At 41.3% G+C, this 25,853-nt stretch overlaps 1 protein-coding gene across 4 annotated transcripts in view; it reads right to left on the bottom strand.

The window, feature by feature from the left end:
- prrc1 (proline-rich coiled-coil 1) overlaps nucleotides 1-25,853 on the bottom strand; it is a 68,050-nt gene that overhangs the window by 11,033 nt on the left and 31,164 nt on the right. The window contains exons 5-9 of one of the 4 annotated variants that reach the window (XM_049604085.1): nucleotides 24,063-24,165; nucleotides 23,793-23,920; nucleotides 17,472-17,540; nucleotides 7,103-7,206; nucleotides 3,992-4,094 (exon numbers count right to left, since the gene is read on the bottom strand). In XM_049604085.1, coding sequence (XP_049460042.1) covers nucleotides 3,992-4,094; nucleotides 7,103-7,206; nucleotides 17,472-17,540; nucleotides 23,793-23,920; nucleotides 24,063-24,165 — 507 coding nt within the window. Of the gene's footprint in view, nucleotides 1-3,991; nucleotides 4,095-7,102; nucleotides 7,207-17,471; nucleotides 17,541-23,792; nucleotides 23,957-24,062; nucleotides 24,166-25,853 lie in introns of all 4 variants that reach the window. The other 3 variants (XM_049604084.1, XM_049604086.1, XM_049604087.1) reach the window with 3 other exon arrangements.

Genomic DNA, 25,853 nt, shown 5'->3' with positions numbered 1-25,853 from the left:
GAACTATAACTATAATATTATTACTTTCAATAATGTTGTTGTAAGCTACTGTCATTACCTGCATCTGTCTCTCTCTCTCTCTCTCTCTCTCTCTGTCTCATTGTGTCATGTGGATTACTGTTAATTTGTTATGCTGATCTGTTCTGTACGACATCTATTGCACGTCTGTCCGTCCTGGAAGAGGGATCCCTCCTCAGTTGCTCTTCCTGAGGTTTCTACCGTTTTTTTTCCCCCGTTAAAGGGTTTTTTTGGGGGGAGTTTTTCCTTATCTGCTGCGAGGGTCATAAAGACAGAGGGATGTCGTATGCTGTAAAGCCCTGTGAGGCAAATTGTGATTTGTGATATTGGGCTTTATAAATAAAATTGAATTGAACTGAATTGAATTGAATTTTCAGACACTTATTTGATTTACCTGAAATTTCCATGCTGTGTCTATATTTGGTGTATAAAAGCATGACGTAGCATTAGTGCCTTCTCCAGCTCCCCCTAGTGTAAAGAGGAAATGTTACAAATTGTGAAACAGGTCATTCCAGCACTATAGCTATATATTATATATATAACACTCAGCTGACAGGTAGTGAAGGACAAGCCATTGCACAGAGGTGCAATGGCCCATTCATCGTTGCTTGCAGCTTAAATTATTATTCTTAATTTTTGGGGGGGTGTAACATACCCAAAAACTCGTAAAACTTTGTACACAAAAAAATGGCTCAATAGTGCCCCCTACAAAATTTCTACAAAACAGCCCCCAAAGCTGGTTTCACCAACAAAAGTTGGTAGACACATTTAACACTCCAAGCTGTACAAAAAAGTCTCTTGGAGCCATACCCTAAACCCAACAGGAATTTGGCCATTTTGAATTAAAGGTGTAAATGTTGTGCATTTTTGGCCATTTCCAGGGATCGTACATAAACTAACTCCTCCTAGAGATTTAATTCGATTGACTTCAAAGTTGGTCTGCCACATGGAAAGACCTTTAAGATGAAAAGTTGCATTTTCATCAAACAGTGTGGCAAGGCTTCAAACACAGGAAATGGTTTGTAACTCGAGCATACATGGTCCTATCTGTCCCAAAATTCAAATGATTGGTGACAGTCCTGCCCTGAACACATCTACATGCCAAAAAATAGTGCCACCTATAACAGTGCCCCCTACTGGCAACAGGAAATGACATGTTTCATACTTTGATGTACATCTCTTACAACGTTCACCAGACCCACCTAAAAGTAGGGATGGGGCCGATCCGATCCACTATCGGTATCGGGTTCCGATACCAACGTAATTCACGGATTGGAAATTTCCAATCCACCTGCGGAAATTTCCGATCCACGAGCTCATAGCGCCACGGCCACACCGGACGCAGAAGCGCTGCGAATAGCCTCGAAGCGAAGTCAGTTTCCTTTCGGCACCCATGTTAACCGATTGTGTCATCCACACCGGCTGCACAGCTCCGCGGCCAGCACGGCATCTGGTCTATTTTCTGCGCGAGCCGCGAGCGAATGTGTCAAGCCGGGCAGGAAGTCAAACAAAGGAACAACAACAGCATCCAGCCAATTTTCAGAATAAAACAAATTTCACACACAAACAGAGAGAGATACCCATGATGGAAAAACAGCCCCAAATGTGACGGAGACAACAGCTGGGAGCAGAAGCGCTTGTCGACCGGCGTGGAGAAATGCGCGTCTGATGTGAACGGTCTCGTGCGAGAATTTCAGTGAGCTGCGCTTTGCAGCACTTTGTTGGCAGTGTGGCCCTGGCGTAGTGCTGCGCAGCACAAGAACGGCTTACCAGCGACAGAGAAGTCCGATTCCAGGTCCAATAATATCCTCTTCTTGGCGTCATGACTGCCCAAAAGTACCTGAACAGTCGAACTGTGGCGACACACAGGTATGTGACGTGTCAGAGGAGAAACGAGCTGTTCACATTTCTCTCTTTGTGGCAGGTAACGGCCCATAAACCTCACTGCACTTTAGGGACTGTTCGTTACTTATGAAGGGACTGTCAGGGGAGGTGGGTGGCTGGTTGATTTTTATTTTATTTATTTATTTTATTTTGATACCCCTATGTTAATCACTTATTGATGCCGTTTTTGAAGTATGAAAAAGTCAATAGGTAATTTATTCCATCGAAATATCATTGATGTATTATAGAAAAGTGATCTTTTTATAAATGACAAAAGGCACATCTGCCTCATTTTCGCTGTCATGATACTACTCAGAACCATGATACTTTCACTGGTATCGTACCCTGGGTCCCAATTTTGGTACCGTGACAACACTACTACATAGTAGTGTCTACTTGATTTGTATCTGTGCTGTTCAGATTAATATGACAGGTACTTTTTGTTTCTTGATAGTGTATATTGCACTAGTAGTTTAACACTGTCTTGGAATTCAATAAATATTGACAATCAATTTGAAACCCTTACAGTTGCATATTTGTTTTCAGGATGGGATTTTTCCTGTGAACAGGATTTCCTGCTTTTCTGACCTTATACTTACCTCAAGTTACATACATACGTACATATCATACTTGCCTGTAGAGAGGAGTTTATTACAGCCTCATATAAAATCAACAATAATGATAATAATAATATTAAAGCAAACAGAGCTCTGGTATCGGAATAGTATTGGTATCGGCAGATATCCAAATTCAGGTATCGGGATCAGATCAGAAGTGAAAAAATGTGGATCGGTGCATCCCTACCTGAAAGTTGGCCAAAACAGCCATGAGACCTTGATGATGTTTTATTGTGAAAACTGAGACTTTTTTGACACTATGGTGGCGTGGCGAATTTCGATGTTTTGACAAGACAACATAAAGTGACATGACATGGTCAGATCTCTGCAAAATATCACACATATAATAACAGTCATGGCCCAAGGACATCTACAAAGGGATTAATCAGGGATTAATCAGACCCACCTCCAATATGCTAATCGAAAGTCCTAAAACCTTGATGATACCTAGAAATTAAAATTTTGAGTTTTCATTTAACGCCATCACTGTGGTGCCGCAGTATTCGCCATGAAACAGGAAGTTGTTTTTGAGGGGCAAGGGATGCTTTAAAACTCACAAAACTTGGCACACTCATCAGAAGTCCTACAATGTGTTATAACATTTATTAACTGATAATCTGATTTTTTTTTCCTTTGATGTGCCAAAAGGACTCGGTAGCACCCCCTAGAAAATTTCAACAAAGCAGCACAAACTCCTCCTTCAGATTTGACCTGATTGACTTCAAAGTTGGTTGGTCCCATCTACAGACTTTGGACATCAAAAGTTGCTTAAAGTTCGAGTTTTCATCAAACTGTGTGACTGTGGCGAGGTGTCAAATGTCAATGTTTCGCCATCATACAGGAAGTGGGTTGTAACTCCAGCATACATGGTCCAATCTGCCCCAAACTCCACATGCTTTATAAGGCATGCAAATTAGGTGTCATGGTGATTGCGCCACCTTCTGGCAACAGGAAGTACGTATTTTCAGACAATTAATTTTTTGTTTACATGAAATTTACAAGGTGGGGTCTACAACTGATCTACAACAACATGACTTATAATTAGTATGTTCGTCAGCCCCCCATAGTTGAAACAGGAAGTTGTACTAACTGTTAAATACGCCATTCCAGCTCCCACACTATGAAAGATATACCATCTCAATCCTGCATGCAGCGTCTGACTTTTACAGAAACGAATCGCTGCTTCAGCTGGTGTCCTTCCAGCGCTTCATGGTTGTAAGAAGGTGCATGGGCCCATTCATTGCTGCTTGCAGCTTTAACTTTATTTGAAATTATTGTAGTTTTTGAGAAATAATTTTATGAGACAAAGGTAAAAAACACTCCTTTATTATCAGGGCTGGGCTATATAAGAAAAAAAGAGGGTAGAATGATGATCTGAGAAGCACTTTTGGAGAAGCATATTGGCACCTTCACTCTATTCTCATAACTTTAACTTTTGTCACACAATGGTATTATATAATATATATTTGTACCTGCTGGATGTGCTCTAGAGCCACAGGGGTTGCCTGAGTGAAGACCTCAATGCGGATGTTATGACCAGGGTCCTCCAGGATCAAACAGCCAATGTCAAACCACCTGGAGACAATGAAAGGATTCTGAAAATGTACAGGTCCCGGCATTCACGTGGATGCCACTTGATGCACCCCATCCACCGGGACACCGCTGCAGACCAAATACACCCCCTCATGGCATCCCACAAATGCCTGATCACATTGGGATCTGGGAAATTAGGAGGCCAGGTCAACACCTTTAGCTCTCTGTCACATTTCTTGATACCTGGTCTGCAACGGTGTTTGGGTGGGTTGAGCGCATCAGGTGGCATCCATGTTCATTCAATCAATCAATTTTATTTATAAAGCCCAATATCACAAATCACAATTTGCCTAAATCATGAATGCCAGAATCCAAGGTCTCCCAGCAGAACATTGCATTGTAACGAGATGATCAATGTTATTCACTTCATCTGCCACACACACACACACACACACACACACACACACACACACACACACACAGAGTTTCAACTCTTAGTGTATATGTATGTGTATATAAAAAGTATCTATCCATCTATCTATCCATCTGTGTGTGTGTGCTGGTGTCAGAGGCACAATGTGATTTAGTCAAGTAGGACATGTTCCTGGATCAACCTCCCATACTGATCCGAGATAAACATTGGCATCAACCAATCACAGCCCTCTGATATCATCAGTGTGCTGCTCCAGTGCTTCTTTCAAAATTCCTTCCAAGTTAAGTTTTAAAAATTGAAGTTAATACAACTGAACAAAACACTTAGTTACACTGAACATAATTAGGGCTGTGGGATATGACGATATATATCGTGTGATGAGAAAAATGTCTATTGTTTCATATTTTGCTCTATCGTTTATATCGTTGTGATGCAAATTCCACTTTTTACGGCATATTTTTCCTCATTTGGAGTCTGTCCATCTTTTGCACGGATCTCATTGATAAATTACTCTTCTTGGCTTTTTAATTCGCGAAGATTTTACGGCACTTACAGTAACATAACAAGTTTATATAACTCCGCTGTCTGTCTCTGCTGCGCTGCACACACTGAGGGCTCAGCCCCGCAGAGAGCAGAGACGCAGCGAAACGGCGACAATATTCAGACCAAATCAGTCACCGGTGGCGGCTCGACGCGTGTCGACGTGCTGCACCGCGGCGCTTTACGCTATTGTCCTATTTGTCCAGCGTCGCCGCCCTTGAAAAAGCGCTATTTTGTACTTCCCAGCCTAGCGGACTGGAGTGTGCAATAGAAATCTGGTTGACAGCGTGACGCTTTTTGTGTGTGTTGGGGGCGCCATTGACTCGCGTCAATGACACCGCCATCATATGACGCCGCCGGTGTGTTTTGCCTGATAGTGTGACGTGTGTGGTTGTGCTGCTGCCGTGGTCCTGCCTGATGCCTCCTGCTGCTGTTATCATTAGTCATACTTCTACTGTTATTATACACAGATGATTACTGTCACATATGTATACTATCAGATATTAATATATACTTTCAACATGTTGTACCACAATAGCCATAATTATCATTATAACATTATTACTTCAATTAATGTTGTAAGCTACTGTTACCGTCTGTCCTGCATCTTTCTCTGTCCCTGTCAATCTTTCTGTCTTATTGTGTCACATGGATTACGACATCTATTGCACGCCTGTCCATCCTGGAAGAGGGATCCCCCCTCAGTTGCTCTTGCTGAGGTTTCTACCATTTTCTTTCCCCTGTTAAAGGTTTTTTTGGGGGGAGTTTTTCCTTATCCGCTGCGAGGGTCCTAAGGACAGAGGGATGTCGAATGCTGTAAAGCCCTCTGAGGCAAATTGTGATTTGTGATAATGGGCTTTATAAATAAAATTGATTGATTGATTGAAAGTTAATGTGTTTAACACACTTTCCCTCTGTTTTTATACCTTATGCAAAACTTTTTTTTTTTTTTGCAAGACTGTAGTGCTAATGTTGATCCTGGACCACCACTGCCCTATTTCATGTTGGCCCAGGGCCATCATCACCATGTTGATCCTGGATAGATTTGTTTTGTTAATCCAGGACCATCATTGCCATTGACTGTGAATCATTTGTTTATGTTGACAGAGGATGGCAACATGGCAGTGATGGTCCGGGATCAATGTAAGCTCTCCTAGCCAAGATCAACATGACAATGATGGTCCAGGATCAACATATACAAATAATCCCAGGTTAACATAGTGATGATGGTCCTGGATCAATTTACACAGATTATCCAGGACCATCATCACTATGTTAACCTGGGATTATGGTCCTGGATCAATTTACACAGATTATCCAGGATCAGCATGGCAGTGATGGTCAGGCTTACTTGTCAGTATGGCCAACCTAGAAAGAAAGGTTGCTCACCAATGTTCTAGCCTATTGGCAAGCTTACTCATAAGCATAGCCTACCTAATTAGACAGCAAACTTGCTAATATTCCAGCATATGGCATCCTTACTTGTTAGCATAGTCTTCCTAGTTAGCAAGCTAATTCGCTAACCCTGCAGCAGCTCACAAGGATTAAGTGAAATGTTACTGAGGATTTTTTTTTCACTTGTACTAACTAAACTTAGCTTAGTTCTAAAGAAGCACAAAGGAATTTTGAAAAAAAAAAGCACAGGAGCAACACACTGATCATGTCAGAGGGCTGTGATTGGTTGATCCCAATGTTGTTGCAAGAAAAAAGTAACAGGTTTTTAGAATATTACCAAAAAATTAGGAAACCCCCTGATGTGAATTGAACTGTTTGTGTTTTGCTTTTGTTTTTTTCTAATGTCCTTTCTTACTTCATTTTAAGATTTCTAAATATGAATGTATTGCTGTTATAACTATTTAATTTTCATCTTTAATAGAATGTCACTCATCTTTCATTGCAATTGATATTTTCAGCTCTCATGTATTGTTGTGTTCTGGTTTTATACCTGGCACTTTTGTACATTGATTTGTTGAATAAAGTATCTAATTAAAAAAAAGTTGTTCCAATATGGGATGTTGATCCAGGAACATGTCCTCTTTGGCTGAATCATGTCGTGCGGTGTCAGAGGTCTTCTTACTTGTCAGGAAAGAGCTCAGCAATGAAGTTTTCCAAAGAGACCACTGGCTGCTTCTCATGAATCACATTAGCTCGACGAAGGCTGTCAATACGTTCCTGAGCCCCCTGCACACACATACAAACGCCAACACTCAGCTTGTGCATGACTGAAATTAAAGACCCTTTAGCTGCTTGAAACTAAGCTCCAATCCTGCAGGGTTTGTTTAACACATGGTTTATCTTTTAGAATCCGTTGGGCAGGAAAGGATGAAGGGTTAAGTGGACAAATGTAGTGCTTGACCTGTAAGCCAAATTTTCCACTGAACACTTTCGGAATAGTACCTTTACCTGTACCTTTTGACCAAACCAGACTTGGTGATTGTTGGAACAGTGAACTACCCCAACTAACAAGACTAGTCAAGACAGTTTTTTGAGTTTCATTTTGTTTCTGTTAAGTTTAAATGAAGTGTGTTTTATGAACAGTGTAAATCTAACTGATGAAAACAATAATGAAAATTCCTCATCAACAACCTTTTTTCCATGACGAAAATGAGACAATGACGAGCTAAAAATAGACGAAGACGAAATCTATATTTCATTTTTGTTGACGAGACCAAACATAACGAAAATGAAAGCTGAGAGCAGCCGTGATTGTAATTATCTTCAAATGATGCATGAGCTGAACTGCAGTGTAGCAAGCAGCCACTGGCTGGTGGTCTTCAAAGCTGACCCCTGCAAGACACCATTCAGTCCGGACTGGAGAAGGTTTATGGTTTGATGCTGTTTGACAAGCTGGTAGAAGGCTCAGTTGTCTTTGAGTGTAGCTGTGCTGTGTAAGTAAACAGTCTGAACGTAGATCAAAGTTTAATTCCAACCACCAACTCTGTGAGAGGACACAAGTTTAAACCTCCAGACTAACATGCTGCAGATTAAGTTATTTTCTGCTTCTTAACAGTCAGATGGATAAGTCAGAGTTCACAATGAACCTGGGTGCAAATCCTAGTTGTCTCAGATTAGTTATTTGTGTTGTCTAGCCTTATAAAAGAGAATGATCAGCTCAAAATTAAAATTGACGACCTCAAGAACAGATCCAGGAGGTGCAACATTCAGATAACAGGCATACCAGAAAAAACGGAGGGCACTCAGCCCACTTTGTTCATTGAATCCTGCTTACAAGAAATACTCGGTACTTCACTTTGCCGCGGATTATAGCAACTTCACCGCTAAAACATGACGGGAATATGCCCAGGCCATGGAAAGAGCCAGAAAGCTAGGCTTCACCACCATTTTGCTTTATCTGGCAAAACTCAAGCTATCCCGCGGCGCTGAGGCAAGATCTTTATTATTACTCTAGCATTGTGACATTACAATGTGTGGTCTTTCTCGGGCTCTGATGACTTAACTCTGCCTATTTGGTCCTTAAAGAAAGACTCCTAGATTTTGATGTTTTCTACACAGAACAGATAAGCCTTGTACAGCCATGTGAATTGTCTGTTGCATAATTTATGTTGATAAATTCAGTTAAATGCGGCTGGAAAACACTTCCTTTACGTTACTTGTAATTGTAATTGGGAGCAGTGGACCGCCCTGGATGAGCCAGCTATCTCAGTGTCAAGTGTTGTAGTATAAGCGTGGGCGATGGTTCACTTTTGAGGACTGTCAGGGATTTGGGGATTTATAATACGATATGCTATCTTTGTTAGTTATTTTTGTTTTGTGGGGTTATCTGGGATATGACGACTGGGTTATGGGGGGTGTTAGATCACTGATTTATTTCTTTTTGGTAATTATAATGCGCAATATATTTTTTGTTATACCCACATGACTACGATTACTGTGACCAGTTGGAACATTAACGGCCTGAATGGTCCAATAAAACACGCTGCTTGTTTAGACTTTTTGGAGAGACATGAAATTCAGGTGGCGCATATTCAGGAATCCCATCTCATCTGTCAGGATTGTCATCGCTTCGCTAACAAGCATTATTATACCACTGCTGCAGCCTCACTTAACTCTAAGAACTGCGGTGCTTTAGTGGTCCTTAAGCACAACCTTTCTGTACACATCATAGAAACTTCATAGATAGCCGTGTTGCTTATATTAACCCTTGCTTATTCACCATTAACAGCGCTTTAATACAACTTTACTCAGAAACAGAGTTTTGCATTTACTTCAGAGACGCCTTCACACTCTTTATCTCTGAAAATACTAGGTCAACTAATGACCCCCAGATTCTTTGGGGTGACATTAGGGTGTATAAGACTATTCCTCTCACCTTAATAAATTTAGATTAAAACAAATTAATTATTATGAGTCTACTTTATACTCTTTAGAACAAGACCAACAAAAGAAGGGCTTTCAAGGATATGGGAAAAAACAAATTGAATCCATTAAAATAAAATTAAATTCTCTTTTAAGAACTAGAGCAGAATCCTACGGAGCCCCTAAAGTCCCCAAAAAAGAAAAAAAAAAACTATCTCGTCTGCACGAGATAATGTTACTCAAGCACAAGATAAGCTAACTCGAGCATGAGACAGTATCTCGTGCGCATGAGATATGCTAAATCGAGCGCACGAGATACTAAAACGTGTGCTCGACATACAATTATTTCCCACACTGAAAGCTCAGACAGGTCACTGTCTGAGTCAGTACCATGGCTGTATACTTACTACTACTACGAATGTACTATACTACTACTACTTTATGGACGAGGTTACGTTACAGCGCAGCCAGACAGCATTGGAATTTTTGTTGGGTGGGGCGGGGGAAGCACACACACTTATCAATGATTAAGGATTTGATTTGAAGTTGTTTTATAATAACATGCAGTTATAAGAGAACTAGAATGTTTTGTTAAGAAAATGAAACTTTGATAACTAAATCAAGCCATGTAAGGAAAAATATAACCTTGTCTGCAGGGACGAACGGACCGCATAATGGGGTCAAACAGATCATGTGCATAATTAATCACAAAACAAGCAAATACTTCATCTTAATGACATATAACACTCATTATGCTTCAGCTGAATTCTCTAAGCAAATGACCTTACTTAGCTGAATCCAAGGTACCAGATCGACATCAGAGGACAACTGAGAAGCAACGTTGAGGACAAGGTCGGGAGCCTCTAGGCCCAAACCCAGGCACCAATTTTTGCCACTCCAGTACCATTTTCATCATCTACTTGGACATGCAAAGGAGTACATAAACTGGCAGATATTTCTAATGAGAAAGGTCTTAGATCATTTAATGATATCCGTGCTAGCTATGACCTACCTGGATCGTCATTTTTTTCTGTACCTCCAATTAAGATCATCACTAAAAGCATATGGTGTCCCATGGAATGAGCCACTGAAAACACATCAACTACATTCTATTTTGTTTGTACAAGGTCAAACAAGTGGTCTGGTTTCTAAACTGTATTCATTGTTTTCTGTATCTTCTTATAAACCTCTGTATATTTAACGGGTTTGGACCAAAGACCTGGAACATCTGACTGATAATGAGCCACTGGACTGGGACATCTGGAAATGTATAAACGATACCTCCGAAAATCCTAATCATCAGCAGATTCATCTTAATTTTTTTCATCGAACCTATCTCACTCCCAAGAACGCTTTAAAACTTAATCCACTACCAACATGCACTCTTTGTACAGACGGACTCGATGGCTCTTTTATGCCCATGTTTTGGTTCTGTAAGGATGTATCTATCTTTTGGAGATCAGTTTGTTCTGTTTTAAGAAGAATAGTGGAATGTGAGGTACCATGCACCCCTACTGTTACGCTCCTTAACGACTTATCCTCACTAAATATTTCACAACATCAAAAAATAATTTTACTGGGTGGTTTAACAGCTGCAAAAAAAAAAATCCTAGCTTTGCGTTGGAAGCCTCCACACTCATAAAATCCCACTGGTTAAAAATATACGTTGATGTCATCATTATGGAACTTTCAGTGGCTAGGATGCATGGTGCTAAAGAGAGTACTACAGACCCTTTCCAAAAAAATTAGAATATCATGGAAAAGTTGTTTCATTTCCATAATTCCATTCAAAAAGTTAAACTTTCATAGATTATAGATTCAGGGCCCACAATTTAAATGATTTCAAGTATTTATTTGTTTATTTTTTACATAATTTGGGCTTCCAGGTCATAAATCCCACGAAAACAGGAATTCAAAAAATTAGAATACTGTGAAGAAATCAGCCCAAATTTTGCAGGGCATGAATGTTTTAAACTGAGTGTCACACACTAATCATCTACTAAACTCAAAGCACCTGCACAGGTTTCCCCAGGTGTCATTAAATTGCTTCGGTTTGGTTCAATTGTCTCAGTTCGGTTCAATATGGGGAAGACTGCAGACTTGACAACTGGCCAGAAGACCATCATTGATACCCTCCATAGGATGGGTAAGCCACAAAAGTTCATAGCTAAGGAGGCTGGCTGTTCACAGAGTGCTGTGTCCAAGCATATCAACGGAAAGTCTAGTGGAAGGGCAAAATGTGGCAGGAGAAGATGTACCAGTAAAAGAGATGACCGTGGGTTTCAGCGGATTGTCAAACAGAGAAGATTCAAGAATCTGGCAGAGATCCAGAAAGAGTGGAATGAGGCGGGAGTCACAGCTTCAAAAACCACCACATTCAGACGCATCCAGGAGATGGGCTACAACTGTCGGGTTCCTCGGGTCAAGCCACTTCTCACCCTGAGCCAACGTGAGCGTCTCAACTGGGCCAAAGAGAAGAAGGACTGGACTGTTGGCCAGTGGTCCAAGGTCCTCTTTTCCGATGAAAGTAAAGTGTGCCTTTCATTCGGGAATCAAGGTCCAAGGGTTTGGAGGAAGATGGGTGAGGAACCCAAGCTGCTTGAGGTCCAGTGTGAAATATCCACAGTCAGTCATGATTTGGGGTGCAATGTCCGGTGCAGGTGTTGGTAAACTCTGCTTTCTTAAATCCAAGATCACCGCAACAGTCTACCAGAATGTTTTAGAGGACTTCATGATTCCTTCTGCTGAGGATCTGTATGGAGATGCAGATTTCATCTTCCAGCAGGACCTGGCCCCTGCCCATACCGCCAGAAGCACCAAAACCTGGTCATCACCATGCCATCACAGTGCTTAACTGGCCAGCCAACTTGCCGGACCTAAACCCCATTGAGAATCTATGGGGTATTATCAAGAGGAAAATGAGGGACACCAGACCCAAAAAACAAAGAAGGGCTGACAGCAAGCATCAAGGAAATCTGGGCTTCCATAACTCCCAGGCAATGCCACAGGCTGATTGCCTCAATGCCACGGCGCATCGAGGCAGTGATTAAGGCAAAGGGATTCCCAACCAAGTATTGAAGATTGACATATCGTTTTGAAAGTACCATATTTTGATTGATTTGATGTGATCCTAATTTCTTTCTTTTTTTCTGCAAAAACTGAGAAGTAAATGGTGATTTCTTCACAGTATTCTAATTTTTTGAATTCCTGTATTTGTGGGATTTATGAGCTGGAAGCCCAAATTATGTAAAAATAAACAAATAAATACTTGAAATCGTTAAAATTGTGGGCCCTGAATCTATAATCTATGAAAGTTTAACTTTTTGAATGGAATTATGGAAATGAAACAACTTTTCCATGATATTCTAATTTTTTGGAAAGGGTCTGTATATTATTGTGGACAAGAGCCTTAAAGGATAACTTCGGTATTTTTCAACCTGGGCTCTATTTCCCCATGTGTATGTGTGCATATGATTCATGGGTACCACTCATTCTAAAATTGGTTCAGTACTGAGGGAGGCGGATGCAGCCGGGAGCCGCGAAACAAGCTAAAACGGTAACGGGGCAAATGCGTCCCGTATGAGTTTGCTCATTAAAAGTGCTTTTTTTCACCACTGACCGGTTCAGATCGCCAGTGCTATCTCTGTAGATACCATATGTGGCCCGCCACGAGAAACCCAGCAACAAGTCGGCCCGGCACAAGTCGAGAAAAAAAAAGAAAAAAAAAATTGATTTTTTTAAAAAAAATAGTGATTTTTGGTTTTTTGCAGAATGTGTAAGTTGAAATGATGAAGAAGCCACTCCATGTTTCAAATAACAGTATTGGTGGACTTAAAACCATAAACTTTGTATTTGAATTTGGGTTGTTTTAGAGGAAATGCTTTGATCCTAGTTGGGGGTACAGCGATGACAACAGTAAATTTGCATATTGGCTTTCTTTGGCTATTCACGTGCTTTTGTTCTTTTTTCGGCCAATCAGCTGAACCACATGGCTACTTATGCAGCCAGCCCCTCCTACATAAGGAACTGCTGCTTCTGGAAGCTGCATGTGTTTTCATCATTGAATGAAGATGGACCAGGAAAAACGCACTGCAGAAGAGCTAAATTGTGGCTGTTACAACGCAAACAGCGCTGCTAGCATTCCGCTGAGCCAAAGTCAAACCAGTCATCTGCGTGTATACTTGCTTGGCGGATTTTTGAGTTTTAGGGCATTTACTGTGGATTAAACGTACGTACGCACGCACGCACAGAAGAACACAAAACACACGTTTGTATACAGAATAGTACACCCCCAATGATCAACTTTATTCAGGGGCTTTTTGTAACAAAAGCAATTACATTTCAAAAAAGTACATTCTGATTCTGATCAGTCCACTAAAGTGCTTAAGGAAAATAACACTACATCAACATTAACTATATTGTTGAAACTACTACAATAGTTTCTGCCCTGCAGCTTAACAGATACCAGATGTCACTGAGATCTAGACCAGTAGGGGGTAGGGCTTATCTACATGAGATGCAAATGAGCAGCATTGTGTAACCTGGCACCTGAGAATTCAAAATTGTTCAGGCTGGATTTCTCAGTAAAGTAGTTTGAGGAGTGCCTGCATTCAAATGGCCACAACTTCTTCAAATATTTTCAGATTTCCATGAGTTAGACATCATTGGAAAGCTTAGAAACTACACTTTCAGAATTTGTAAATAACTCAAAATGCCTCTCGGGAGACTTGTTCCTGGTTTTTCCATGGCTGGTCACATATTGTAGCGGCCCTGGGGCAATGGTGAGTGTGTTATGAGTGGAGTCAGCTGTCAGTCAGTGTTGGAGCAGAGAAGGGGAGGGCTGCCCCACTGGGTACTGAGTGAGTGAGTATTTGTGTATTAAGTGTGTGTGTTACGTCAGAAGAGTCAGAGTTTGGGACGGAGTGTTTTACGTGCTACCCCCTGGAGTGTTACCGGAGTTTTTGGAGTGCTCAAATAAACGGGCCTTTTTCCCGAACTCAAGAACAGGATGTCGCGCAACACGCCGTACAGCTTTCACAGGCTGCCTTTGTCGGACGGTGAGATGCTGAAGCTAGTTGTGCTACGAATGGATGCTAACACTCCTCTCCAGACACTGCGCCTTGCAAACCATCGGGTCTGCAGTGCTCACTTCTCCCAAGATGACTACTGCCAGCCGAAGAAGAGAAGACATCCAATCCCGAAACACCTCTTCCTCAAGAAAACGGCTGTCCCACGTTGTCCTTAAAGTAAAATCCAATAACTTATGTAACGTTATATTTTCCAGTGCAGCATGATTCTCCAAAGTTTTTAGTTATGATTATCTTGACAGGCGTTGTGATATGATCTGTAATACTAGGAGGAATGAATTTATGCACCACAGTTCCTATTTCTTTGGATAATTTTTCATTTATTGTGTTGTGATTTTGGAAGGCCTCTATGCCAGACAACAGATGTTTTTTTGTTTCCTGTTGTGGGTCATGTTGCAATTGAACTGCAAATCGATTAACTGTGCACAACTGATAACATTTTTAGTAAGTTTAACTGTCATGTATACGCATTCCTTTGCGAACGATATGGAGATCTTTGGGTGGGGAGAGGGTAGTCGCAATTAGTTTTAACTTTTCCGTTTTGTCTTTTCTGTTATGTATGCATATCTTCAAACTCAATAGAAAATTGATCCCAAAAATTAAAGGCTCCCTTTCATACAGGGGCTCGGAGGTCCCCATCTACGCAGATCACAGCGCCGAGGTGGCCAGAAAAAGAGCCCTCTTCACCCCCATCAAGGCCCGGCTAAGAAAAGCTGGGTACCGCTTCAGTCTTCTCTTAACTGCCAAGCTACGGGTAATGGTTGACGGGACCAGACACAAGTTTAACACCCCGGCTGAAGCTGCAGCCTCTCTGGAGAACAGGCAAGTTAATGAATAAAACTGATTACTAACCACACAAGGAAAAACACGTTGGACAGGGTGCTTTTCGTGCTCTCCTAGCCCAAGTTACGGCCCGGTGAGTGAACAAACCGCAGGTTAACTAAGTTTACCACAACTGCAAGACTGTAAAACATTTCCTACACATTGTTAGAATTTTATACAAGAGACCCAGAAGTTAAGGACATAAGAGTCGTTATAAACACTTTTGAACATTGCATTGTCTCCAAAAGTAGATCAGGAGCCAGAGCCTTCAGCTATCAGGCTCCTCTCCTGTGGAATCATCTTCCTGTCACGGTCTGGGAGGCAGACACCGTCTCCACATTTAAGACTAGACTTAAGACTTTCCTCTTTGATAAAGCTTATAGTTAGGGCTGGCTCAGGCTTGCCCTGTACCAGCCCCTAGTTAGGCTGACTTAGGTCTAGTCTGCCGGAGGACCCCCCTATAATACACCGGGCACCTTCTCTCCTTCTCTCTCCCTCTCTCTCTCTCTCTCTGTATTCTATTACTGCATCTTGCTAACTCGGCCATTCTGGATGTCACTAACTCGGCTTCTTCTCCGGAGCCTTTGTGCTCCACTGTCTCTCAGATTAACTCATATCGCAGCGGTGCCTGGACAGCGTGACGTGTGTGGTTGTGCTGCTGCTGTGGTCCTGCCAGATGCCTCCTGCTGCTGCTGCCATCATTAGTCATTAGTCATACTTCTACTGTTACTATACACATATGACTACATATTGTACCGCAGTAGCCAGAACTATAATATTATTACTTTCAATAATGTTGTTGTAAGCTACTGTCATTACCTGCATCTCTGTCTCTCTCTCTCTTTCTCTGTCTCATTGTGTCATGTGGATTACTGTTAATTTGTTATGCTGATCTGTTCCGTACTACATCTATTGCACGTCTGTCCGTCCTGGAAGAGGGATCCCTCCTCAGTTGCTCTTCCTGAGGTTTCTACCATTTTTTTCCCCGTTAAAGGGTTTTTTTTGGGGAGTTTTTCCTTATCCGCTGCGAGGGTCATAAGGACAAAGGAATGTCGTATGCTGTAAAGCCCTGTGAGGCAAATTGTGATTTGTGATATTGGGCTTTATAAATAAAATTGAAATTGAAATTGATTGCAGCCTGTTTACACAACAACACTGTCTGGTGGTTTTTCAAGTCTGTGCTCTCTAATTTTATTATTTTAGTAGATAATGTTTTTCTATACAGACTGTTAACCAAATGATGTCTTATGGAGTAACCTCTGTGTCCATCTTTCATTTGATCAATATGGTTTGATCACTCATGTCAAGTGCTATATGTGCACCTCAGACATCATACCAAGTTGACTGTGGGACACATGACAGTTCTCAATTCTCACGAAAAAGTGATCAGAGGGCTGGACTACCCTGGTTTTGACTTTATTTCAACATGGTGCTAATGATTATTTAACTATTATTGAATAGATGGATATAGAATAGAATAGAAAGATTTAAAGGGATGCTTTGTTACACATTGAGCACTGGGGGACATTTTACTTAAAGCCTCAGTGTGTAAAAATGGTGACATCAGCGGTCAAACTCTAGATTACAGCGCTCACTTGCACTCACTCACTCACCCCTCCCGTCGGGTGTGACGGTGGCCTCGTAGGACAAAAAGCCTTGCACAGACAGCAGAGTTTTTCAAGTTTTTCAGGAGTATCTAGCGATGAGGTGAATATTTATTTAGGAATCTAAACCATGTTACGATATGTTATAGCTTACCAGTGAGATATAGTTATCTGTGAGATATATGTTAGGAGTGTTTTATTTCTAATTGTTTTGGTAACATGAGCATTAGTGCAGTAATGCTAAAATAACACGTTTTATGTGATAGTCACGGCACAGTGCAGCAAATATAGGTTGGTACAATTATAATATATGTGTTTCCAGAGTGTTCTTCCACAGGACACAGGGAGATGAGGAAAAGGGAGAGGGAGAGGGAGAGAAGGAAGACCGGCTACCCAGAGGGAAGAGGAGGAGGAGAGGGTGGCAGCCTTCTCGGCAGCGTGAGAGGAATCAAAAGATTAGGCTAGGCTAACCATTTAGCTGTAGCTCTGGGATAACGTTAGCCAAGGCTGGGATAATGTTAGCACGTAAACGTAGCCGTCACTCGAATTTAGAAGAGAGGGAAAAGTAGTTGCAAACATGAAGCCAAAATGATTTTAAAATATCAGACTGCATTACCTGTCTAGCAGAAAGCAGGCAACCTCCGCATCCTTTGTGAAATCCTTCTCCTTCAGGAGTTCTTTCCACCTGGAATAAGCAACGCCGATATTCACTTGCGTTTTGTCCCATCCTCGCTTATCTGATCTTTTTCTTTTATTTGGTGTTTCCCTCTTACAGGGCAAAACATATGTGTGGTCCTCCATTTAAAGTGCGACAGAATCATAAAAGTACAAAGCAGGTTCATGCAGAAGCGTCCCGGATTGATCTTCACCTTAACCGTCTCCAGTGACAGCAAGTTCTAGGTAAACGCGAAAGGCAAAGCGCATATATCTCTTTCGGCCACTGTATTCAAATATGGCGACGCAAGAAGGCAGCCTCCAACAGACCGCGCCCTGCCTCTGTATATATAGAGAAATCATTCTAAGCCTATGAGAAAGCTTCCATTTGTATGTGAATTGCATTACACTTTAGTAAATATATATTTATGAAAGCAATAGTTGATATTTGCTAATAAACAACCACGTAAATTACACATTGTAACTTTAAGTTTATTTAACCTTTTTTTTTTTTACCCTACTCAATTACCTACATTTTATTTACTAACTTAACCTTTTATTTACTTATGTTTCCCTTATTGCCTTCTTTAATGTTCTGCGACCTGCTCCATAACTTTACTGTTCTGGGCTCTTATTTATAGGAAAATATCAGTCTTGTCTGATGTCTTGGTTTACACAGGCCCAATTCTAGTTTGAAGTTTTAAAGGGCCACTCCTTGTTTATTACCCTAGTTCAAAGAGGATTAAATGTGATGTCGTTGCTGTTGCTGTTAGTATATAGACTTATTGACAACTATTAAAGACATTAAGACAGTTCTCACAGTATCGTTACCTAGATATTCTAGAAGCAGTAGTGAACCAAGTTAAAGGAATAGTTCGGGTTTTTGGACATGAAGCTGTGTGAAATGCTAACCACCTGCAGCTCTGATGTGACGGTGTCACTACTGTCAACAAGCCTCCTGCTCTGAGAAATGGCCAGTAGCTTACCGGAGAAAAATTAGTTCTGAAGATATAAGGGGGACACGTAACCAAAAGGTTTTAAGCTACAAAAAAGTATGCATGTGTTTTGTTAGACTGTTTCAATAATTTTAAAATATCCCCGCATTACGTCAGACCTTGCTATCAACTGGGACTATTTTCTGACCAGTATCACTCCGCCGTGCAGGCCCGCAAGACAGCACACCAACAGAAATCAATTAGACAGTTCATCACCACGCCGTGCAGGTGCGCAGGATAGCAACGGCTAACGAAAACTTCATCGACTGTTTCCAACAGAGAACAAGTAGGCTATTATTAGTGAGGAAAAAGATGTACTAGCCCTATATATACCTACTACTACAGCGCGAACACTGGCTCAGGCTCACGACACACCCTCGTCAGCTGCTATAGGTAAAAAGGGGAAAGCCAAAATGGTGTGATTTCCCCAGCTGTGGGAATAAAAACCAACTCCATCGGTTTCCTGTTACAGATGTAACCCGTGGGCAACTTTGCCTAACCCACCACCAGAACAAAGCAGAGTTTGTGTTTGTTCAGATTTTTATTGTTATTATTATTATTATTATACATCTTCTTAGATTAGAATAGTTTATTTGTCCTATTAGGGAAAATTTTCTTCACGCTTCCATACATCTTGAGTGCCAACCTGACATATACACATACCCCGCAGATACAACATACATTTGCCACACACACACATGGATTCTCAACACATAACATACAGTATATCACAGATACATTTACACGTCACTGCCGTTTTTGAGTTTTGTTTAGATCTGTGATGGCCTTGGGGACGAGCTATTGTTGAATTTGATTTTTTTCCAGGGGAGTGTCCTGAGTGTACTATTATTTTTCCGTAAGTAAAAGTGGTGCTGGAGGCTACACCGGACCTCAGACGCAAAAATGTACATATGTGCACCTGCAGGGGGTGCTACAATCAAGGCCAATGCATTTTGGCATGTAACTCCCACACCGTATGTCGCAGACTCCAAAGCCTTATATCCACGGATTATGGAGTTAGATTTGTCTCATTAATACCTGTAAATGCACAGAGGGTGATTTACAAATATTTCTTGATCTGCACACGTTTCATAATTATGTGTGTGAACAGATCGACAATCTGTGTTTAAATGTGTAATCTGTAAATGTAAAACACATTGCACAAATACAAAAAATATCTGTGAATACATAAAATTAATTTGCAAATAAATGAAAAGCATTTGTGAATATCTTCCTAACATTTACAACTTTCGAACAGGCATTTGCGAACTCAGTTTTTATTTGTGAATCGAAAAAACATTTGTGGATCTCAGTTCTATGCGTGTGGATTTGCTTTTTACACACACGGATTTTTGAGACAAACTTTCCGCCGGTCCAAACGAAAATGCACTCGTATGGCACGTGATCACCCAGCTGATGACATCATTTCCGCATGTGAAAGTAAGAGCACACAGTCTTTCTATGAGCTGTTTTTTGTTGTTGTTTTTTTTAATAATAATCAGCGATAAGTAATGTGCATTCATTGTTTTACGTTAATGTCATACAGTGAGTATTAGTGTGTGTTTATTTGTTCTATGTATCTGGCACACACTTTTGTATACATTTCTGTTTGAGTATGAAAGGCATGGTGGCTTGGCTGCTTCTTCAGTTGGCAGTTATCAGCCAACTCATCCTTTATATTTTTCATTTATTCTTTCAAGTAGGATTAAAGTCACAAAGCACTTCACATCTTATTATTAGTGTAGTGTAGTGTAGTCTCTTACTAATGTAATTGTAATGTCTGTGCTGACCGCACCGTGTTTAGTTAGGTTACATCGTTTCAGTGAGGTAACGTTAACTGTTGTAAGACATGACAAGTGGCAACACCCTGGTTAAGGTCTTTGATAGAACAGCTGTTGGTGCTGGTAGCTCTTTTTGTTTAGAAATGTAATATTGTAGTTGTATTGTTCATTGTAAATATGTAGATTGCGCTAAGCTAACGTTAGCTACTGAAACAGCATCTGTTGCCATGGGAACAGTAAACATTCATGTTGTGGGCTGGGGGGACGAAAGCAGGGTGCAGCATTTTATACACTGTTAATAGACCAGAAGTCAGTACCATCCAACCTGTAAAAGATAGCTTGTGTCATGTTTCACTTACCATTGCATTTATTGTAATGATGCACCCCATTTGTTGTTTTTAGCATAATTGGTATTTTCCAGCAGACCTGCTACCGCCATCTACTGGTCAAAGTGTTTTTGTGTCATCGTGACTTACGGCTCTATTGGAACTAGAAAACTCAGCAGTTGGAACATAGACTGCATGGGTTAGATCAGATGTAGGTACACTTATATTTTGCATTTTTATTCATTCTTATGAATACAAATATATTTTATGAATAGCTGTATTTATTATCTATTATTGTTTAACGATAAAATGGTCTTTTAAATGCTGTGCTGAAAATGTCTAAATCTTAAACCCCAAAATTTGTACTGATTACACTAGCATTAAAAGGTTGTGGAGAGATGTCTGGATGTCATTCACCAGCATCTTCTACCGTGGCCCTCTTTACAGGTTGGATGGTACTGACTTCTGGTCTATTTACAATGCTGTTTCAGTAGCTAACGTTAGCTTAGCGCGATCTACATATTAACAATGAACAATACAACTACAATGTTACATTTCTAAACAAAAAGAGCTACCAACACCAACAGCTGTTCTATCAAAGACCTTAACCCGGGTGTTGCCACTTGTCATATCTTACAATAGTTAACGTAACCTCACTGAAACGATGTAACCTAACTAAACATGGTGCGGTCAGCACAGACATTACAACTACATTAGTAAGAGTACACTATAATAAGATGTGAAGTGCTTTGTGACTTTAATCCTACTCGAAATGAAAAATATAAAAGGATGAGTTGGCTGATAACTGCCAACTGAAGAAGCAGTCAAGCCACCGTGCCTTTCATACTCAAACAGAAACGTATACAAAAGTGTGTGCCAGATACATAGAACAAATAAACACACACTACTCACTGTATGACATTAACATTAAACAATGAATGCACGTTACTTATCGCTGATTTTTATTAAAACAACAACAACAAAAAACAGCTCAGAGAAAGACTGCGTGCTCTTACTTTCACATGCGGAAATGACATCATCAGCTGGGTGATCATGTGCTATCCGAAGATCATCACGTGTGCATGGCCCCGCCCACTTCCGCCTAACTTTTTTCCTGCCAAAAATGGTAAAAACCGCAAAATATACATTTTCGAATTCCTCCTTCAGATTTTGACCGAACTGCATGAAACTTGGCACCTTGACTCACAAGAATAGAGCTGGATTTGCTGACATCATACCCATTAAATTTCATAAAAATTGGTGTAGGGCTAGCCTGGTTCCAGACCATAGACCCCGCCCACTCAACTGAGTAGGCTTGCATCTCTGGTCTGGCATACTGCAATGAATTTGTGATTTATCTCGTCCAAACGATGGACGGACCAATGAACGGCGGGGGTGGGGGCGGGTCTAGCGATTAGCCAATCAGCGCCACACTGATGTCAAGCTGTATGCCGGTGGGTAACTGGTGAGGATAGCAACAATGGCGACCGCTGCACATCCTACAGACCACATTAACGATGCTATCGAGGTATTTCGCCACTACTCCCATTAATGGAGGACCAAATTAAGGAAGCTGCTAAACTGGATTTAACGGCGATGCAGCTGGGCGTGCACGACGACGGAGACATTTTAAACAGGCAATGCTCGCTTGTTTTTCGGCAGCCCCGAGGCATGGATACTAATGACGTCAGATTCTGGGTCCCCCCTTGTAAATCGCCTTCAATGGAGGCGATGTCAGACTGAAGGTTCTGGGAGCTTCAGTCTGACACTCAGGCTAATGTAGGGCCATTCCTGAGGCTATATATTAAAGGTGGTCATGACTGGTCGAAGTGGGCATGGCTTATTACAAGATAAACAACGAACATTAATTTCAGCTGAACTATTGTTCTAAGCGCTGTGAATTTATAGAGTACATGTAGAATAGGACAAAGACCTACCATACCAAAAATTGCGCAGATACTCCACTAGGTGGCGCTATAACAGATGCAAACGCGTTTTTTCCTGTTACTTCCACATTTTAAATCACATATCCATAAACTTTATATAGCCGTATTCCCTAAATTTGCTGACATAGGCCCCGCCCACTTCCACTGCACAATTCCTTCGCTAAGTCGCTACACATCCAAAACCTACTTTTTCGAACTCCTCCTACAGATTTTGTCCAAACTGCATGAAACTTGTCGAGATGGACCTGATCTAAAGTTATCAAAAGAATTTTGCCCGGTCAAAAAATCTGCAAATTATTAACGGCAAAAAATTTAGCTAGCTAAAACGCACATATTGTTGCATATTTTTGTCAGACTAAAGTATATAAACATGGAACATGAGACACTTGTTCCAGAGGTTGTTCAGAGGCTCAGTGCCAAATTGGCCACTCATGGACGCTGTAAACCCAAAAATATCACGTTTCATAAAAGTCGGTGGAGGAAAAGCACATACAACATACACTCACACGCCAATATCCCAGATGGGTCATAAACAAAGGAAAACAACAAGTCAAAAACAAAGAAAAGAAGGAAAAAGAAAGGAAAACAAAACACACAGAAGACAGATGACAAAAACAAAAGTACTAGTACACCCAAAGGACAAAATAGAACCGGACAAAAAAATGCAACGTCATATATGAAATACCATGCAAATCATGCACGAAAACATATATCGGGGAAACAGGCAGATCGTTCAACACAAGGAAATAAGAACATCAAAAAGATTGCGAAAAAGAGACAGCGGGACGATTCACAAGGACACAAAAAAGACAAAGCAGAACAGGAAAACCTCAAATCAGGCATCACACAGATCAACCAGGACGAGGGGGCGTACACCCTCTCGCATACCTGCGATTCCCTACTCCAGAAAACGAACAACGACGCGGGAGGCGGGGTAGGCCTGACAGACTCTGATTGGTCTGTCAGGCCTACCAGCTGATATATGACACATCAGCAGCATGTCGGATGACGCTTCTGAGGAAGACTGGAGTCTCAGTCGAAACTGTCAAGCAGGTAAAACACATCTCCTTTCATCCTGTTCTGTCTGAATATAAGAAAACATTCAAATATTCTAAATAAGAAGACAGTATGAACCTTATCAATCTAGCTACTACAGTAGCTCTGTCTTCTCTGTTTCTTTGACACAGACCTTTTTTAAATCAATAAGCAGGTAAGAGAAGCAGCAGTTAACTGACCTTGAGACCCGCTGCATAGCCCACAGGTTGGGGGGCAATGTTAGACTGACCGGGCTCTCCAGTGACCATGGCCATCCCAAAAACTTCCTGAAAGGCGTCTCTGACTGCCTCCACATTTATTTCCTTATCTGAAGTGACCACAATATCAATGTCCCCACCAGATTCTGGTGAGCAACGATACACGAACATTAATGGAGGACATGTGAATGTTTAGTTAGCTTTTTTCATTATGGGGTAATGTTGTGATAAGGAGAGAGTTGCTTGACTTACTGATGTATGGAGCCATGCCAGGATCCAGAGTGGTGATCATGGACTCAACAGAATGCTTGGTTTTGTCCAGGACTGTCTTTACTACAGGGTTACCTGCTACTCCCTTAAGACACAGACAAAACATAGGACATGACAGAGCACTGTGCAGGGTTTGCCTGTCAGAACATGTCATATTACTGCTAAGATCGACTTGGACACTTTCATACAGATTAATCACATTTTCACAGTTTGCGTATCAATCTGAAATCGCATCAACCACCAAACAACTATAGAGAAACTCAATCATATTTCAGCTACTGTTTACATGTCTAACAGGTTCATTTCTTATTACCGTAAAGGTCACATACCAGAGCATGGTTTATGTAACCTTATTATATTTCTTTCTCACCGCTGGTTTAAGTCACTGCATCTCCTGGCAGAACAACACGGTTGAATTCCAGCCCGCGTGCATGTTTTTTCAGCTGAATATCATTGAAACAGAGCAGCTAATGTTGCTGCAGTGAGAAGTTAGCAGAGTGAGATGCCCATCCAGGGAGGTAATGTTACGTCCTGTTTTATCTCATGACGGCATTGTTTAAATACGGCATGTGCTGCCTGTTGACCCAAATTTTCTCCACAATTGAAAATATTTCCATACTGCTTTTTTATTCCTAATTTAATAACTTAATCCTCTTTTTATCGGCTGCTTGTCGTCTGCCTACTGCTGTTTGATGGTGACGCAGAATTTAAAAATAAAGGCATATCCTAAAGATAATAATATGGATTGATGTTTTCATCAGTCTTTTGCATTGATTATATTGGATCATTGAATCGATATAGCGATCCAGATTGATTGATCATTACATCCCTATTAAACAAAGCAGTTGTGTAAATAGTATGGATGTATACTTAACAATCCTATAGCTCGTCTGAAGTCAGCAATGTTATGTATTATATGTCTGAAAAGGACTCGTCAAATATTATATTACTAGTCCATACCCATTGGTAGGTTTGTCACCTTTTACCCATGCCAATTCTCAATGCATATGTGCAGTTTCACTAGCAAGGACCACACCACAACGATATGCAGTTTAAAGGTTTAATAAGGATGTGATGTCAGAAAATGGTTATGAATGGGGTGGTGATGAATGGGGGAGTGCAGATTGGCAGGTGAATGAACGGGATGGAGATGACGTCATCGGAGGGTCGGACTGGGTGAGGTGTAGATGTGGGCGGAGAGACTCAGTGTGGGGGTTCCGTCTCGTGTTCTGATGAGCCCGTGCAGTTAGGAAGCCCCCATAAGAGTCTGATTAAGTGAGGCTTAGTCTGTCGTGCGCTAGACAGAGATCATTGAGGTTATTGTGGATGTAGGTTTGATATGCTTGTGAAGACCAGCGGCCGAGGACCTGAATGACTTGGTCTGAAATACCTGATTTGGTGGCTGAGGAGGCGGCGCCGATGCGGAACGAATGGCAAGAGTAATGATCTGATGAAATTCCGAGAGACGGCGGATGTTATGGAAGTGTTTCTGGAACCAGAAACGGGTGGCCATCCTCCCTGTTTCGGTGAGGAAGAAGGGATCTTGTGGTGAAGCGTGGGCGGAATACCGGGTGTGGATGTATCTGGTCAATGGCTCGTGCGGGCTGAGAAAGGAGTTGAGGCGGAAGATGTAGATGGGAAAGGTTACTCCTAACTGATCAGTTTTACTCCTGCGGAGCGTGAATATGAGCGAGTCTGAAGTGTGGGTGGTGATGTCGGATAGACTGGGATGACGGGAAGGATCGTAGACAGATGATGTTGGAGCGAATTCAG

This window comes from Epinephelus fuscoguttatus, linkage group LG18, assembly GCF_011397635.1.
Source record: "Epinephelus fuscoguttatus linkage group LG18, E.fuscoguttatus.final_Chr_v1".
In the NCBI taxonomy this organism is placed as follows: domain Eukaryota; kingdom Metazoa; phylum Chordata; class Actinopteri; order Perciformes; family Serranidae; genus Epinephelus; species Epinephelus fuscoguttatus.
This window is presented reverse-complemented; position numbering and strand designations above follow the sequence as displayed.